The sequence below is a fragment of the Hyla sarda genome, chromosome 6 (genome assembly GCF_029499605.1).
Source record: "Hyla sarda isolate aHylSar1 chromosome 6, aHylSar1.hap1, whole genome shotgun sequence".
In the NCBI taxonomy this organism is placed as follows: domain Eukaryota; kingdom Metazoa; phylum Chordata; class Amphibia; order Anura; family Hylidae; genus Hyla; species Hyla sarda.
The window spans coordinates 246704553-246724185 of record NC_079194.1 but is presented as its reverse complement, the minus strand read 5'-3'; the positions used below and the strand labels follow the sequence as shown (position 1 = coordinate 246724185).

General features: G+C 42.7%; 1 protein-coding gene across 1 annotated transcript in view; it reads right to left on the bottom strand.

The window, feature by feature from the left end:
- The window catches only part of LOC130277496 (mucin-2-like), a 307722-nt gene that overhangs the window by 272091 nt on the left and 15998 nt on the right, over positions 1-19633 (bottom strand). The window contains exons 5-6 of the mRNA XM_056528171.1: positions 10809-10899; positions 9696-9802 (exon numbers count right to left, since the gene is read on the bottom strand). Coding sequence (XP_056384146.1) covers positions 9696-9802; positions 10809-10899 — 198 coding nt within the window. The remainder of the gene's footprint in view (positions 1-9695; positions 9803-10808; positions 10900-19633) is intronic.

The window sequence follows — 19633 nt, the reverse complement described above, 5'->3', positions numbered from 1 at the left end:
TCTATTTCTGTTTTGCCTTTGTTTTAGAAACTACAGCTCCCAGCATGCCTTGTAGCCTGTCTCCTCTTTGAGTGCCCTGCCCAACTTGTTATGCGTTGCCGCCCAGCCCTGTCCTGTTTGTGGGGGGCTTTTTTTTTTCTTTCCAGTTTAGCACTCCCTTTCCCTGCCCTGCTCATTAGAATACTCATCCCTCCCTCACTGTCAGCTTCTCACCCCACAGTCCCCACATCAGGGAATTAATGAATTGTCAGCGGGGGGAACTGATTATATGTGACCCCGCAGGCACATCTCTGCTTCAAAGAACCCCCCCCCCCACCCCGTCCCCAATGAATTGTCATCCACAGCGCGCTGTCCCCACATTAGGGAACTAATCAAGCATGCTGCGGGTGACAATTCATTGGTTGGGGGGGGGGGGAGGAGAGCTGCGCCCATGGGTCACATATGATTAGTTCCCTGATGTGGGGACAGCACGCTGCGGATGACAATTCATTCATTCCCTGATGTCTGCAGCTGACATGTTACTAATTCCCCCCCCATGGGGACAATGCGCCCGTGGGGGGAATCATGATAGCCGATCCCCTGATTCCCCCCACGGGCGCACGGTCCCCATAAGGGTTACATGTCAGCCATAGCGTTGATACATCGTATTCACTACATTGTGAGCCGGGCGCAGGGATGGCTGACAGCGGGAAGAGACATCCATCCTCCTGCAACAATTCAATGAATATTCATTAAAGGGGTGTGGAAAAGGGGCGAAACCTTTGCAGGAAAAAAAACAAAACAGTAACGCCTGTAGCACTGACATCTTGTCCACAACAGTGAACAAACATGGCCGTGAGTGTGGATGACAAAAGAAAAACTACCAGAAAAACTACTGAACTTCCGTCACAGAAAAGAGGTCAGTAAAAAACAGATATGCTGTGGACAGATGTATAACATGTGAATTACAAACTTGTTAAACTTGCTACAAACACCCTAGATAACCATAAAACTGTGGTACCCCTTTAATGTTGATCTTTAAACAGGGATCAATTTATGTGGGCGGCTGGGACCGAAAAATGTATCCAACAATAATAAAAATGTAGAAAGGGGCCATTTAAATGTAAAAATAATATTTTTTTAATAATGAATATAATTTTTTCATTTATTAGTAATGTATTTTAATACTGTGTTTAATAAAGTGCGTGTGCACGTGTTTCACAATTTTTTTCTCTATTTTTTAAATTTTTTAGGTAGTACTACCACTCCCAGCATGGAAGAGACTGTTCCATGATGGGAGCTGTAGTACCTGTACTAATAGACAGATCACAGCAGGTGTCACTCCTGACACCCGATGCGATTGTCCTATCTATTGCAGACATGGAGCGGCTTTCTCCTGCGCTCGCATCTCTGCACTATACTCCGGCCGGCCAGTGATTTGAATAGCATTCACATCACTTATTCATATTTCCCGCAGAAAGCTGTGATTGTCCAGATGCTTCGTGACACTCACAGCTCTCTGCGGAAAATATGAATAATGGGTATATATACAGCATATACTTATACTACAGTGGGACCAGAGAAGAGCGTCCGGCCGCCCACATCTATACACTATACAGGACGATCGCACTGGGTGTCAGAAGTCGCATGTTGGGAGTGTTACGCCGAGCGCTCCGGGTCCCCCTCCTCCTCTGGAGCGCTCGCGGCGTCTTCTGCCCTGCAGCGCTCCGGTCAGCAGCGCTGCCTGGAGATGCTGCACTGTTCTGCCCGGCGGGGATGCGATCCGCCTGGCGGGACGTGCCCGTCCGCGGATCGCATCCCGTCCCACTCACCTGTCCCGATCTCCTGCTGGGTCCCGGTGCGCGCAGCCCAGCTCTCTAGGGCGAGCGTGCGCCGGCGCTCTCAGATTTAAAGGGCCAGCGCACCGCTAATTGGTGCCTGGCCCAATCAGTCTAATCAGCTTCCATCTGTTCCATGTGCATAAAAGTCTGCTTCCCCTTCCGTTACCTGCCGGATATTGTTGTTTTTGCACTTGAGAAAGCTTTCCCAGTCCTGTGTACCAGACCTTGCTTATTCCATTGACAACGAACCTCTGCCGCCTGCCCTGACCTTCTGCTATGTCCGACCTCGCCTCTGTCTCATCCCTTTATACCGTGCCTGTCTCAGCTGTCAAGGAGGTTGAGTTGTTACCAGGGGAAACGACCTGAGCAAGGACCAGAGCATTTTTTGCACATCTGATCACTGTCACTTTAAGCATTAATAACTCTGGGATGCTTTTACTTATGCATTTGATTCTGAGATAGTTTTTTTTGTGACATATTTTACTTTATCATAGTGGTCAATTTTCATCAATACTTGCATCATTTCTTGGGGAAAATTCCAAAGTTTCATGAAAAATTAGAAAATTTTACATTTTTCTATATTTGAAGCTACCAAATAAATGAGATATTGATTCACATATACAATATGTCTACTTTATATTTGCATCATAAAGTTGACATGTTTTTACTTTTGGAAGACATCAGAGGGCTTCAAAGTTCAGCAGCAATTTTCCAATTTTTCACAAAATTTTCAATAATTAGGGACCAGCTCAGTTTTGAAGTGGATTTGAGGAGTCTTTATATTTGAAATACCCCATAAATGTCAACATTAGAAAAACTGCACCCCTCAAAGTATACAAAATGATTTTCAGAATGTTTTTTAACCCTTCACAGGAATTTTACAGGAATAGCAGCGAAGTGAAGGAGAAAATTCTAAATCTAAATTTTTTACACTAAAATGTTCTTGTACACCCAGTTTTTGAATCTTTATAAGGGGTAAAAGGTGAAAATGCCCCCCAAAATGTGTAACCCAATTTCTCTCCATTAAGGAAATGCCTCATATGTAAACATAAGTACTCTGTGGGTGCACTAGAGGGCTCAGAAGCGACAATGGGATTTTGGAGAGTGAATTTTGCTGAAATGCTTTTTGGGGGGCATGTCGCATTTAGGAAGCCCCTATGGTTCCATAACAGCAAAAAGAAAAACACCTGGCATACTCTTTTGGAAAGTACACCCCGTGTAAAAAGGGGAACAGTGAGCCTTAACACCCCACAGGTGTTTGACGACTTTTCATTAAAGTCAGATGTGTAAATGAAAAGAAAAAATTCTTTCACTAAAATTAATTTTTCCCCCAAATTTACAATTTTTACAAGAGGTAATAAGAGAAAATGCCCACCAAATTTTGTAACCCCATTTTTTCTTAGTATGGAAATACCCCAAATGTGGACGTCAAGTGCACTGCAGGCACACTACAATGTTCAGAAGATAAGGAGCCACATTTGGCTTTTTGAATTTTTTTTTACTGAAATGGTTTTTGGGGGCATGTCACATTTAGGAAGCCTGTGGTGCCAGAACAGCAAAAAAAAAAACAAAAAAACACATGGCATAATATTTTGGAAACTACACCCCTCAAGGCATGTAACAAGGGGTACTTGGCCCCCAACTGTGAGCCTTAACACCCCACAGGTGTTTGACGACTTTTCATTAAAGTCGGATGTGTAAATTGAAAAAAAAAAAATCACTAAAATGCATCCCCCCCCCCAAATTTACAAAAAGCCCCCAAAATTTGTAACCCCATTTCTCCTGAGTATGGAAATACCCCTTGTGTGGATGTAAAGTGCTCTGCGGGCGAACTACAATGCTCAGAAGATAAATCGCCATTGAGCTTTTGGAGAGAGAATTTGTTTGGAATAGATGTCGGGGGCCATGTGCTTTTACAAAGCCCCCATGCTACCCCCCCCCCCACATGTGACCCCCATTTTGGAAACTACACACCTCATGGAATGTAATAAGGGGTGCAGTGAACACTTACACCCACTGGCATTTGACAGACTTTTGGAACAGTGGGCTGTGTAAATGAAAAATAAGATTTTTCATTTTCATGGACCACTGTTCCAAAAATCCGTCAGACACCTGTGGGGTGTAAATGCTCACTGTATCCCATATTACATTCTGTGAGGGGTGTAGTTTCCAAAATTGGGGAGGGTGGTCCACCGTTCTGACACCATGGGGGCTTTGTAAACGCACATAGCCTTCAATTCCAGCCAAATTCTCTCTCTAATGGTGCTCCTTCTCTTCTGAGCCCTGTAGTGCGTCATCAGAGCACTTTACATCCACATATGGGGTAATTCCTTACTCAGAACCAATGGTGTTACAAATTTTGGGGAGATTTTTTTCCTATTACCCCTTGTGAAAATTTCAAATTTGGGAGAACACCAGCATTTTAGTAAAAAAATAATTAAAAAATTCATTTTCACGTACAACTTTAATGATAATTTTTCAAACACCTGTGTGTATTTAAGGCTCACTAAACCCCTTGTTATGTACCCTAAGGAGTGTGGTTTCCAAAATATGGTCAAACATACATAGTGCGCTCTCACTCCTGAACCTTGTTGTGCATTTTACTTCCACATATGGGGAAATTGCATAAAAAATGTTGGGTTTCTTTTTTTCCTTATACCTCTTGTGAAAATGAAAAGTATTTGGCAACACCAGCAAGTTAGTGTAAAAAATGTTACAATTTTTACAATAACATTATGGAGTAGACCCCAACTTTACCTTTTCATAAGGGGTAAAAGGAGAAAAAAAAAATTTTTAGGCAATTTCTCCCGAGTACAGAAATACCCCATATGTGGCCCTACACTGTTGCCTTGAAATAGGACAGGGCTCCGTAGTGATAGAGTACCATGAGTATTTGAGGCCTGAATTAGGGATTTGCATAGGGGTGGGCATAGGGGTATTCTATGCCAGTGATTCCCAAACAGGGTGCCTTCAGCTGTTGCAAAACTCCCAGCATGTCTGGACATTCAATGGCTGTCCGGCAATACTGGGAGTTGTTGTTTTGCAACAGCCCATATACCCTGTACATTCACATGGGGGATGGAGGGGCAAACCTCTAGCTGTTGCAAAACTACAACTCTCAGCATGCAGTGACAGCAGAAGGGCATACTGGGACTTGTAGTTATGCAACAGCTGGAGGCACACTGGTTGCAAAACACTGGGAGTTTGTTACTTAACTCAGTGTTTCCCAACTCGTGTGACTTCATCTGTTGCAAAACTACAACTCCCAGCATGCATGGTATGTCAGTGCATGCTGGGAGTTATAGTTTTGCAACAGCTGGAGGCACACGGGTTGGGAAACACTGAGTTAGGAAACAGACAATGTTTCCCAACCAGTGTACCTCCAGTTATTGCAAAACTACAACTCCCAGCATGCCCAGACAGCCAAAGGGCATGCTGGGAGTTGTAGTTTTGCAACAACTGGAGGAAAACAGTTTGGAGACCACTGTGTAATGGTGTAACTGTAGCCCTCCAGATGTTGCAAAACTTCAACTCCAAGCATGCCCAGATTGCCCAGGCATGCTTGGAGTTGTAGTTCGGCAACATCTGAACGGGCAGATGTTACCGAACTACAACAGAGTTGTAGTTTTGCAACATCTGTAAAAGCACAGATTGGAGACCACTGCACAGTGGTTTCCAAACTGTGGCCCTCCAGATGTTGCAAAACTACAACTCCTAGTATGCCCGGACAGCCAAAGGCTGTCTGGGCATGTTGGGATTTGTTGTTTTGAAACTCCTAGAAGCAGCATTGAAGATCACTTTACAGCCATCTTCTCTGATGCCGCCGCTGCCTCCTCCACTTGCCTGCCGCCGGTCCCCGCTGCCTGCACCAGTCCCAAGTGCTGCTGATCCTCCCGTGACATTGTCCCCCGCAGCTCTCATGGTCCTCTTCCCCAGCTCTGCCTGGACTTCTTGGGTCTTGCAGATCAGGGGATCTAAACTTTCACCTCCACCCCAGTCAGCTGAGACACTGTGATTGAATCACAGTGATCGCTGCCCAGGACCATTCACAGATGTCCTGGGGGGGGGGGGGGGGGGGCTTGCAGATGTTGTCTCCCGCTAGTAATAGTGGGAGTTCTGCCTGTTAACCAAAAAACCGGATATGGGAACCGTATTGCAAAAATGAGATGTGAATGCTGCCTTACTATGTAGTGTGGTATATTTTATTGGCCATTTAGACCACTTTTATTGATTTGTATGTATGAAGTGCACACAAGGGCCCTGTGGAGTGCTATTCTTCATCTGTGTAGTTGGGAGATATATGGACTGGTATTTTAAATAAATAGTATTTTTATCCATTCAATCTTTGAGCCACAATAATGTTCTTTTTTAAACCCAACTAAACTTCCTACCTAGCTAGAAAGTCTACCTACCTAGAGAACTTACTAACTACCTAGCAAGCTCACTGTCAGGGATCGACCGGGGGACAGGCAGAGTGAGCCCTAAACTGACCCTAAAACCGCTCTCCCTGCCTGCTTTCCCATCCACCCTAAACAGTGGATCGCCAACTGGGCGCTGGTCCCTCCCTGAGCTAAAGTGCAGGAGCCTAATAAAAACACATACTAATAAATAGTCGGTCACAAACCAGAAACATAACAGGAACATAGAACTCTATAAAAGATTAAGTTCAGAGGACACAGATCACTGAGCAGCACAGGAGACACTATGGATCAGCAGTCATGAACAGAGGACACTATAGATCAGCGGACATGAACAAAGGACTCAGTGGACGTGAACAGAGGACACTATAGATCCGTAGTCGTGAACAGAGGACACTATAGATCAGTAGTTATGTACAGATCTGAAAACAAGAACTAATAAACATAGAGTTCAAAACACCAGACAGGAAAATGGATACATCAACAGACTTTAGGAACAGACAAGAATATAGCATAATCCCCCAGAAAATCCAGGAGACACAAAGTCCCCATAGACCAGAAACAGGGATCTATCGCTAATCAGTAATATTCACATTCCCTATGCAAACCTCCATAGACATGAAGTCCCCATGGACAGGTAATAGGGATGCCTAGATACACAGGATATATTTATAGAACACTGTTCACACTGAACACAAGACAGGAATAATCGCAATCCCTTCAGAACACCTCCAGTAGACAAGGAGTCCCATGGAGCGGTAACAGGGATGCCTAGATACACAGGATATATTTATAGAACACTGTTCACACTGAACACGCAAACTAGACACTCCACTCCACTATAGTAGTAGCCATTAATTATAAATCCAAATAGACTACTGGCCAGGGCACACTCACCAGTGTGGTCAGAAGCTGACCCAGTAGGAAAAAGAAATATAATACATGAAAAACTAGACTAGAACCGGATAAGTCTGAATAGACTCCAACAGGAATATAACATACAGGGTACAGGTAACAAGCAAGATTCAGACAGTGTGAACAGACACATAGCAAAAAGGATATACAAATCCTAAAACTGACTAAACAAACACAGCTTAAAATCCACTAAGAGCATGCCTCCTAACATGGCTAAAACCAGAAAATACAATGTGCATGCTAAAACAGAGATAGTAAATAAAAAGCTCAAACAAAGAGTGTTTCACCAAGCCTCTATTAGCAGCATAGCCAGCATGTTAGCAGTTAGACATCAGGAAGTCAAACAGTAAATGAAGTCAATAACCAGACCAGAGGCTAGAATGGGCTGACATTAAATAGACACACCCTAGGAGCTATTGGCTGAAAGAGCCAGAGGCATTAACTATTCCCTGGCCGGGGAACATAAAGCTATTCACACACAGCAAATCCAATAGCTGTGTGTGACACAGACCAAGACAGACATGACACTTACTTCCTACCTTCTCACATAGCAAACTTACCACCTACCCACCTAGCAAACTTGCCACCTACCTACTTAGAAAACTTTCCACCTACCTAGCAAACTTGCCACCTATCTAACAAGAAAATTTACCACCTAGCTACCTAGCAAACTTACTACCTTCCTACTTAGCAAACTTAGTACCTTCCTACCAAACATTCCACCTACCTACCTTCCAAACTTCCTATCTACTAACCAAATTTCCTACCTACCTACCTACCAATTTTACTACCTACGCCAAAATTCCTTCTATCTACGTGGTACAGTCTTCCTACAGGAGGGTCCTACATACAGGGGGCAAACTACGTACAGTAGTGTGCTACATACAGGGGAAAAGTTTCTTAATGGAGGGTCCTATGTACAGGGGGCAAGATACGTACAGGAGTGTCCTACATACAGGAGACAAACTATCCACATGAAGGTCCTATTTACAGGGGCAAGCTACCTACAGTAGGGTCCTAAATACAGGGGGCAAGCTACTTACAGGGAGGCATCTACCTAATGTGGAAAAATCTACCTAATGGAGCAACCTATCTACCCAAGGGGAGGGCTAATTACTAATTTTGTCTTTTGGGGAAAAAAAATTATTTGGTAGGGGTGCCCTGTGAAAATTATTTTCCAAGGGGTGTCTCCAGACAAAAAAGGTTGGTTAACCCTTGCTTAGACTGATCACAGGCTGAATAACTGTAAAAGGTAAAACCAGTATATATAGATGTAGTAATAGTTATCTTGAGTGTGTTAATCCATCAAAGTAATGTGTTTTGTATAGATATCTTAATGCAGCAAGAATTAAAGGGGTACTCCGGTGCTTAGACATCTTATCCCCTATCCAAAGGATAGGGGATAAGATGCCTGATCACGGGATTCCCGCCGCTGGGGACCCCCATGATCTTGCATGCGGCACCCCGTTTGTAATCAGTCCCCTGAGCGTGTTCGCTCCGGGTCTGATTACCGGCGACCACAGGGCTGGCTGGCGGCGTGTGAAGTCACGCCTCCGCCCCCGTGTGACGTCACGCTCTGCCCCTCAATGCAAGCCTATGGGAGGGGGAGTGATAGCTGTCACACCCCCTCCCATAGGCTTGCATTGAGGGGCGGAGTATGACGTCACACGCCGTCGCCCCTGTGGTCACCGGTAATCAGACCCGGAGCAAACACGCTCCGGGGACTGATTAAAATCGGGGTGCCGCGTGCAAGATTAAGGGGGTCCCCAAAGGATAGGGGATAAGATTTCTAAGCACCGGAGTACCCCTTTAAAATGAGGCCAGTAATTGAAGACTAATGTTAAACAGGTTTGTGTAACCTGTAAGGCAGGATAAGGTCATTTAGAATAGGTGGTAAAAGCTTTCCTTTTTATTTACCTTACACAATCATCTTTGCACAGGTCGCAAAGAATGCTTAGAAAACTCTCCCATAGGAGTCAGTATAGTTCAAGTATTATGGAGTACAGCTATAATAAGCTAAAGTTTTTACAGCTTTAGCAATGATATTGCTTTTATCAGTTCTTTTATTATTTTTTGTTACTGCTGCACTAGTGTAGACAACCAATCTAATAAAGTCAATTCTTGACTCTGCAAATCATAACTTGGTCTGAGAAAATTGTAACAGCTATTAAGGATTTGCATGTAAAATAATATTATTAGGACCATATTGAAGGGAATTAACTAAAACTGCAAACGCAGGCTGACTGATAAATGCGGCACATCTATAGATTATCTAGTCTCATTTTCCATTGTCAAGTTTTAGTTTAAACCAATTAGTTGGCTCACAAAATGTTGGTGCATTATTTTGGCACATGTAGTTGCGTATAGTCCATAGCCCCTTGCAGAAAATGGTATAGTTTTCAGTCCTTTTTGGTGCACAAAGCAATTTAAGTGTGTCTCAATTTATGTGTGCTACAATTTTGGTGTATTTTGAGCCAAAATTCTGGCATTGTAAATATGTGCCATTGTATTCATAGATAACTCAATATACATGTATACTTACAACAAAATTGCATGTAGGTAAAAGTGGAACGATGTTGTTCACACAAACTTCTCCTGGAATATCTGCTATGTATTTATCCAAAAATGCATTTATGCTTGCCTGGTCCCCTGTGAAGAAAGCATCTATTAGCACTGTTTAAATAAAGAGAATTACTGTCCTAATGGTCTGGTACTTTTTATAATAATAAACAATACCAAAAATTGGGTGGTTTATATTGTATTTTGGGCTTTTCTGAGGAAAGCAGCCATGGAAAATTTCAAATAGCATATCTAAAATTTACTTGGGTCTATCCTTATATTTGCTGTCATTTGGGAATAGTAGTAGAGTAGTTATAATTGTTATCCCTGCTACTTGTCACACATTTTGATTCATTGAGATGCATTAGATGAAGGGAGCAAAGTAGAGGTGATATCTAATCTAGAGATTGTAGAAAGAATGTATAGCTAGTTGGGCTTTACTTGCATTGATAAGTGGGGGTGGTCTTCTCAAAATGTATGTAAAATGCATGGTGGTCAGAAAATCTGGTCTGGATAAAGGGGTGATCTATGAGAGAGGTTTCACTGAATATTTGACTTCCGTGTTCAGAATTACATCTTCCAACAGCTCCTTAGGGTGGATTTTTGGAAGGTGTTCTATTTTTGCAATTGAAGCAAAGGGACTCCTTTTGGGAAAGGGACTCCTATCAACTTGAATATAAAGTGCATTTGTGTTTTTTTATTGACCTTTTGTATTCTACTTTGGAGATAAAGCTAGCTTGGGACCTTTTCTTTATATGTCTGTATCAGCTAAAGCAATATCCTTTTTTCATCATCATTACCGAGGTGAAGACTCGACTGATCTCTAACAGACTGGTACCTAGGATGTGTTCTATGTCAACTACAGAGACTAGGATGCGGCTGTAAGACAGTGCTTTCTTACCAAGCAGTCTGTTTGGATTGATAACTTACTAGGGCCACACAAGGATGGGGATTTTGATAAGGTGCCTCTTTTAATTTGCCAATTGTCTTGGTCAAAACTTGGGCATGATTTGGTATTTAAATGTTGGTAACTATCAACGACATTGTTCTTGCCCACTTCCACTGATAAAATTCATGTCAACTTTAGCATAATTACCTTCTTTGAAACCCTCATTGAAATATTTAAATCCATTAAAGTCTCCACATAAGCCACAGGTTTGATTTCTGTATCTTTCTGGTATCTCTACCTATTAAAAGAAAAAAAAATGCTTAACTCTTGGCTTTGTTATTAGTAGAGATGAGCGAGTCGAGCTCTGCAAACCTGAACTAGACCAAAATTTTGGGTGGCCGCAGCTCACAAAACTTTCCGCACATTGCTTGGTTCATTCAAGCTGAACCTTGCATTATGCACAATAATAACACAAGAGATAAGGAACAAATGGTATTTTGGCACCCACAGAAGGAATAAGTGGGGCAATTATCACATGATGACCCCATGTTATAGAATAATTTGCTGATTTATGTGTCAATCAGCTCCCAGGCCAATAGGACACAGCAAAGGAGAAAGGGTTTTAGACACAGATAATGTCCCATGTACTGCGTGCAGCCACCATTTCGGAAAGAGACAAAGAGAGAGAGTGCAAGCACTGTAGAAGCCAGAAAGCCTTCACAAATTCTAATCTATACAATTCTGAAAATCACAGCAAGCTGAGCACAAATTCTAATCTATATAATTCCACAGCAAGCTGAGCACAACATAAATCAGTAGGCATATCTCAGTGACTTCCTGTCCTGTCTCTACCTGCAGAAGTCTGTTGGTGCACTACAAATCCCAGTCAGCAGTGATTGGGTCCATAATAACTTTCACATATAAATATCTAGAAAACTGAGCAAAGCAGTGGGCTGACCTGTATTTTAGCAACACACACAAACACACACACACACACACACACACACACACACATATATATATATATATATATATATATATATTAACAGTGTTGTGAGTGCAGCATAGCTATCTAAAGCACATTCATGTGTATTAAGTGGGTTTAATTGCACACAAGTACAATTCCTAACAACGCAGTTAAACGCATTGAACTTGAACATGCATTAGTCATCTGAAGCACATTTATGTGAATTTTCTGGGTTTAATTGCACACATAGTATGCCTACCTGGTTTTACCATAACAACGCAGTTAAAAGCATTAAATTTAAACATGCATTAGCCATGTAAAGCACATTTGTGTGTATTTTCTGGGTTTGGATGTACACAAAGTATTTCTGCCTGGTTTTAATATAAAACGCAGTTAAAAGTTTTTAACTGAAAAACACATTAGTCATCTAAAGTGCATTTACATTAATTTTCTAGGTTTAATCAAAGCAAGTTCATTTACCTGGGAGTAACATAACACAGTTAAAAGCATGTAAATTGAACATGCATTAGCCATCTAAAGCATATTTACGTGTGTGTTCTGGGTTTAATTGCACACAAAGTATGCCTACCTAGTTTTAACATAACAAAACAGTTAAAAGCATTTAATTTAAACATACACTAGCCATCTAAAGCACATTTACATGTGTGTTTTTTTTTTTTTTGGGGGGGGGGTTTAATCGCTTACAAAGTATTCCTACCTTGTTGTAACATAACAAGGCAGTTAAAAGCTTGTATTTTACCATCTAAAGTGCTTTTAACGCATATTTTCTGGGTTTCCTGGGTGACTAGTAGGTGTTTGACAAATCACCCCAAAAAGATACAAAATAAACTCAAAACCGTTTATCATAAAAAAATTGTGTCTTTTAACCCCTTAAAGGGGTACTCCGGTGAAAACCTTTTTTCTTTTAAATCAACTGGTGGCAGAAAGTTAAACATATTTGTAAATGACTTCTATTAAAAAATCTTAATCCTTCCAGTACTTATTAGCTGCTGAATGCTACAGAGAAAAGTCCTTTCTTTTTGGAACACTGATGACATCACGAGCACAGTGCTCTCTGCTGACATCTCTGTCCATTTTAGCAACCATGCATAGCAGATGTAAGCTAAGGGCAGCATGGTGGCTCAGTGGTTAGCATTGCTGCCTTGCAGTGCTGGGGACTAGGGTTCAAATCCCACTAAGGACAACAGCAAATAAAGCATTATTATAATAACGTCAGCAGAGAGAACTGTGCTCGTGATGTCATCAGAGAGCATTCCAAAAAGAAAAGAATTTCCTCTGTAGTATTCAGCAGCTAATAAGTACAGGAAGGATTAAGATTTTTTTAATAGAAGTAATTTACAAATATGTTTAACTTTCTGCCACCAGTTGATTTAAAAGAAAAAAGGTTTTCACCGGAGTACCCCTTTAAGGACTGAGCCCTTTTTCACCTTAAGGACTGAGCCCTTTTTTGCAATTCTGACCACTGTCACTTTAAGCATTAATAACTCTGGGATGCTTTTACCGATAGTTTTTTTTCTGAGATTGTTTTTTGTGACATATTCTACTTTAACACAGTGGTAAATTTTCGACGTTACTTGCATCCTTTCTTGGTGAAAAATCCCCAAATTTCATGAAAATGTAGCATTTTTCTAACTTTGAAACTCTCTGCTTGTAAAGAAAATGAATATTCCAAATAAATTATATATTGATTCACAAATACAATATGTCTACTTTTTGTTGGCATCATAAAGTTGACATGTTTTTACTTTTGGAAGATATCAAAGGGCTTCAAAGCTCAGCAGCAATTTTCAAATTTTTCACAAAATTTTCAAAATTGGTATTTTTCAGAGACTAGTTCAGCTTCGAAGTGGATTTGAGGGGTTTTCATATTAGAAATACCCCACAAATGACCCCATTATAAAAACTGCACCCCTCCAAGTATTCAAAATGACATTCAGAAAGTGTGTTAACCCTTTAGGTGTTTCACAGGAATAGCAGCAAAGTGAAGGAGAAAATTCAAAATCTTCATTTTTTACACTCGCATCTTCTTATAGACCCAGTTTTTCAAATTTTACAAGGGGTAAAAGGAGAAAAATTCCCCCAAAATATGTAACCCAATTTCTCTCGAGTAAGGAAATACCTCATATGTGTATGTCAAGTGTTCGGCGGGCGCAGTAGAGGGCTCCGAAGGGAAGGAGCAACAATGGGATTTTGGAGAGTGAATTTTGCTGAAATGTTTTTTTGGGGACATTTCAGATTTGGGAAGCCCCTATGGTGCCAGAACAGCAAAAAAAACACCCACATGGAATACTATTTTGGAAACTACACCCCTCAAGGCACGTAACAAGGGGTCCAGTGAGCCTTAACACCCCACAGGTGTTTGCCAACATTTTGTTAAATTTGTATGTGTAAATTCATTTTTATTTTTTTCACTAAAATGCTGGTTTTCCCCCAACTTTTAAATTTTTACAAGGGGTTATAGAAGGAAATGCCCCCCAAAATTTGTAACCCCATTTCTTCTGAGTATGGAAATACCCCATATATGGATGTAAAGTGTTGTGCAGGCGAACTAGAATGCTCAGAAGAGAAGGAGCGCTATTGAGCTTATGGCGAGATAATTTGTTTGGAATGGAAGTCAGGGGCCATGTGCGTTTACAAAGCCCCCCATGGTGTCAGAACTGTGGACACCCCCACATGTGACCCTATTTTGGAAACTACACCCCTCACAGAATTTAATAAGGGGTGCAGTGAGTATTGACACCCCACTGGCGTTTGACAGATCTTTGGAACAGTGGGCTGTGCAAATGAAAAATAAAATTTTTCATTTTCACGGACCTCTGTTCCAAAAATCTGCCAGACACCTGTGAGGTGTAAATGCTCACTGCACCCCTCATTACAATACGTGAGGGATGTAGTTTCCAAAATGGGGAGATACGGAAAACGGAGATACCCCATATGTGGCCCTGAACTCTTTCCTTGAAATATGACAGGGCTCTGAAGTGAGAGAGTGCCATGCGCATTTGAGGAATAAATAGGGTATTTGAATCCGACACAAAAATACCCTACGGCAGTGTTTCACAAGCAGGGTGTCTCCAGCTGTTGTAAAACTCCCAGCATGCCTTGACAGTCAGTGGCTGTCGGCAATACTGTGAGTTGTTGTTTTCCAACAGCTGGAGGCTCCTTTTTGGAAACACTGCCGTACAAGGTTTTTTTTTTTATTGGAGTGGGGGGGGGGGGGGGACTAGGGGTATGTGTATATGTAGTGTTTTACCCTTTATTATGTGTTAGTGTACATTCACACGGGTGCAGGTTTACAATGAGTTTCTCGCTGAGAGTTTGAGCTGCGGCAAACCTCCAGCTGTAGCAAAAATACAACTCCCAGCATGTACTGACAGACCATACATGCTGGAAGTTATGCAACAGATGGAGGCACATTGGTTGCAAAACACAGAATTTGTTACTTAACTCAGTGTTTCGCAACCAGTGTGCCTCCAGCTGTTGCAAAACTAGAACTCCCAGCATGTACAGGCTCTCAGTGCATGCTTGGAGTTGCATTTTTGCAACAGCTGGAGGCACACTGGTTGCAAAACACTGAGTTAGCTAACAAACTCAGTTTCACAACCAATTTGTGTCCAGCTCTTGCAAAAATGCACCAATCAGCATGCATTGACAGCCGAAGGGCATGCTGGGAGTTGTAGTTTTGCAACAGCTGGAGGCACACTGCTACAACTCCCAGCATGACCTTTGGTAGTCTCTGCATGCTGGGAGTTGTAGTTTTGCAACAGCTGGCTGCACACTTTTTCATAGAAAAAAAAGTGCCACCAGCTGTTGCAAAACTACAACCCCCACCATGCACAGACTACCAAAGGGCATGCTGAGAGTTGTATTTGGAACTCCAGCTGTTGCAAAACTACAACTCCCAGCATGCCCTTTGCCTGTGCATGCTGTGATTTGTTGCTAAGCAACAGCAGGAGGTGACCGCCACCGCTGCTGTAGCCGATCCTGTCGCCGCCACCGATCCCGAGGGGACCCCGCCGGACCAGGGCAAGGTAGGAGACCCCCACCGACGCCGATCTCCGCCATCTTCGCCGTCCCGATCGCCGCCCAGCAGGGTCGTGATTGATCAGTCATTCCGACCTATCAATCACGTGATCGTGAAGCGGCACCTGTGCCACCTCACTCCTGCTGGGTCACCGGGTCACCAGAGACCGACGATTTGCGGCGATCGCCGACATGGGGGGTCTCGGGACCCCCCCAGGGGTTTGCACGGGGTGCCGGCTGATAGATATCAGCAGTCACCCAGGTCCGGTCCCCGCCCGGCGAGCGGCGGGGACCGGCATTCCCATCGGCGTATCCATACAGCCTCAGTTCTTAAGGACTTTAAAATGGGGGCGTATGGATATGCCCGGCGTCCATAAGGGGTTAACGGAATTGTTGGAGGGGTAGACGAAAGCGCACCCCTTTCATATCCTCTGCCAGTAAAAATGTTGGTGGCATTATCACCAGTACAGGTAGAAGCAGCAGCCAGGAGCCTGGTGATAGTAGTAGCAGCCAAGAAAGTAAAAGTTCTCACTGTACAGGGGTTGTGTGGTTTAAGAGGATAGTGAAGCCAAAGTGGCAGAACACCTTTCAAACAAAACCGATGTAGGCCTAATGTTTCGATCAGCTCAGATGATGGCGATGCTGCTGTATTTATATGTTCAGAAAAAACTTCCAGAGATGGGGCAGAGTCAAGTGAGGCTGTCCCTGTCTGGTATTCTGCTGTGTGGAAATTCTTTTCTACCTTACCAGAGTGTAACATGCCAACACAGTTAAAAGCATTTTATTTTTACCAGTACAGGTAGCAGCAGCAGCCAGGTGCCTGGTAGTAGTAGTAGTAGCACCAATGTCAGCAAGTAAAAGTTCTGACTGTACAGGGTTGTGTGGATTTAGGGAATAGTAAGGCTCTTGTGGACTGGTTGACTGGTTTGAGGTGTTCTCAAGAGCAGGAAGAAGAGTCTGATGATATGAAGATGAGCCAGCTGTTGATTTCTCATTGTCTACAGTTACATGGCAAGTTGAAAATGTGTATCCTAGATGGTCTGTTCCATCATCATTGTCTTTGATCCCCCTAGTGCTAAGTAGGATAACATTAGCCACGAGGAGGAGTTGTGTGAGGACAGTCAACCTTTGGGGTGTGTTGCCAAGGAGGTGGAAGTGGAAGCAGAGGCTGAGCATAGCACTTGTGAGATTGGTGGTGCTAGGCATAGTGGGGATACTGTAAGGCATCATGGTGGATATACTAAAGGGGAGCAAGGAGCCCAAGAAGTTAATGTAGAGAGGAGTGGTGAGGACAATAAGGAGTTTAATAATTATAATAATAATGATGACGTAGTATTAGACAGGATGGCGGAACCAGGTAAGGAGGAGCTGACATGTTCAGAGCAGGAGGTTAGCGGTAGTGTCGGAAAAGAAGAGTGTAGCCGAGATTGGGCCAATGCACCTGTCAAACATATCAGACATAGGCCTGCTGGTCTGATCAGCTAAGGTGATGACAATGCTGCTGCATCTTTAGGTTCTGAAAGAAAACCCTTCCAGAGGAGGGGCACAGTCTGGTGGTGCTGTCTTTGTCTGATATTCTACATCTTACCAGATGCAGAAAACGTGACACTGTGCCATGTCTGCGAACAGAAAGTAAGCTGTGACCAGGGTAAGAATGTAGGAACTACGTCTCTATGTAGGCACATGGACTGGCATCACAAGTCCTGTGAAGAAAACCTTTCCCCTGCTGCTGCTCCTTCAGATCCCTCCCAACAGTATAGCTGCCAGGCCTCGTCCACAGGCAGCAAATTCTCTGTCTTGTCCTCATCAGTGTTGTGTCCTCTTCCTCTATCCTATCAGTTATCGAATGATGAATCTATGTCATACAGACAACAGTATTTACACAGTCTTCTTGTTTTAGTGCACTTTAAGTTGCACCTGACCAAGTTGATGGTGGCACAGATGCTACCATACCATCTTTTTCATTGCATGGCCTTTTGGTAACTAATGGGGTGTACCCAGCCCAGGTGGCACATACCTAGTCACCCTTATTGTGCCAAGAAAGCCATCTCTGCTTTGCACAGGGTGGAGAGGATAGGGTGGGCCCCTCCATGCAGTTGTTGGTGTGCAGCATAGTGCATGCCATGGCAGATACTTGGAATAGTAGCTATGGCCAGGGCCAATGCATGTCTTTTATGGCCCACAACATCCAGCAGAAGAAGGCTGGGAAATTGTTGTGACACCTCCACTGTTGCACTGTTCTAGTTCAATTTCTGACACCTGCCGCCTATCCTCCATCTCATTCAGGTCCTCCTCCACGGACATCTTGCATCCTCCCACAGGGAAGGGCTTAGCTTACCTTACTACCCTCCTTTCATCAATGAAAAATCAAGCACTGCCATTCTGTATTATGTGTGGCTAAGCCTAGGCGAGAAAAGCCACACAACAGAATAGTTGCTGGCCTGTCTGCAACAGGAAGTTTCATACTGGCTCTCTGGTTGTGATCTGACATTAAGAGATGTGGTCGCCGATAACAGTACAGCCATCGTAAAAGCGCGGCCTCTAGGTGGCATGACACACTCTCCCTATAGGAACATTTATAGACTTTATGCTTTACAGCCTGACATGGCAAAATCATAACATAAAGGGGTTTCCAAACATAACAAATATAGAAAAGTACCTAAATCTCATAATGCTAATTGATCAGGAGAAATTTTTTTATTTGCATTTTCCTGCCCGTAACACCTTTGTTTTGATGCCTCCATTGTCCTAATTCCCTTGTTTCCTCTCATCACTCACACACATTGCCTATATTTACATCTGCATTGATGCCTCTCTATTACAAGATGTAAGGTATTGCTGTAATTGCTCACTGTCTTCACCCACTACACGGATTTGTTACTGGCAAAGACAACTGGTGCCCAGCCTGTGAAACAAGATCTCTCCTAAAAGAAGGCATAAGAAAGAAAAGCCAGAAAGCAGTAGAGAAAAGGCATGTATTTTCCAAAACAAACGATAAAAAAAGAGCAAAGAACCATTAGTACAGAGTACGGTATGTTTCACAAACAAGAGATAAACCCCATGAGTATTGTCATGTGACTGCATATGAGACAGAGACATTTCAGCTACATAAAATACATGAAAAAGTGATACATCTTACTGTATGTAAACAATTTATATGTAATCAATAAAGATTGGAAAACCCCTTTAAGGTCCTCATAAACATGTATTTAATGTAAAACAAACTGATGACCAATTAGACTTTTCTCACAAATATTACAAATAAGAGTGTTTTTAGTAGCAAAAAGTTGGGCAATTGTTCTATAAAGATCTTTGGATGTCCAACAAGACAGATAAAAATGTATAGGATTATCTACCATTAACTGATTGTTTTTACTAAATATGTTGATGATCAATGCATTATTTATATCACAAAACTGAGCTTTGGAGCTGTATAAAAGGTGAGTGTTATTAGGCTGGGTTCACATATATCAGTTGCCCGGCACAGTTTCTCTCCGGCATGCACTGGAGGGAAACCGATGCTAGAACTGATCCTATTCATTTTAATGGAACAGTTCACAATCATCCAGTGTTTCAATTTTGATGCCGCATGGTTGGACATGCCAGAGGGCACTAGACAGAAATGCAGCTTGCTGCATTCCCCTGTCCGCCATCCAGAGACAATGGATGCCGGATGCCATACAACTGATGACAACTTGTCCTTAGTTGTGGCATCAGTTGCCTAGAGACATAGGCTGAGTTCACCTATGATGGATGCCAGACATATGTGAACCCATCCTTATTTTGTTTTTGTATTATGGAGGAGAACATGAACAAAGTCTTTGAGGTTTATACCTGAGATCAAAGAGTTAGTTGTCATGTAAGGCTAGGTTCACATTGCCATTTGCATTTGTCCCATTCATGGTCCGTTCAGCTCCTTTTTATTTTTCTTTAGCATAACAGAACCTGAAACAGGTCAGAATACAATGGATATTGCCGGGTCCCAATGGACCTCATTCACTTGAATGGGGTCTGTCAGGAATCC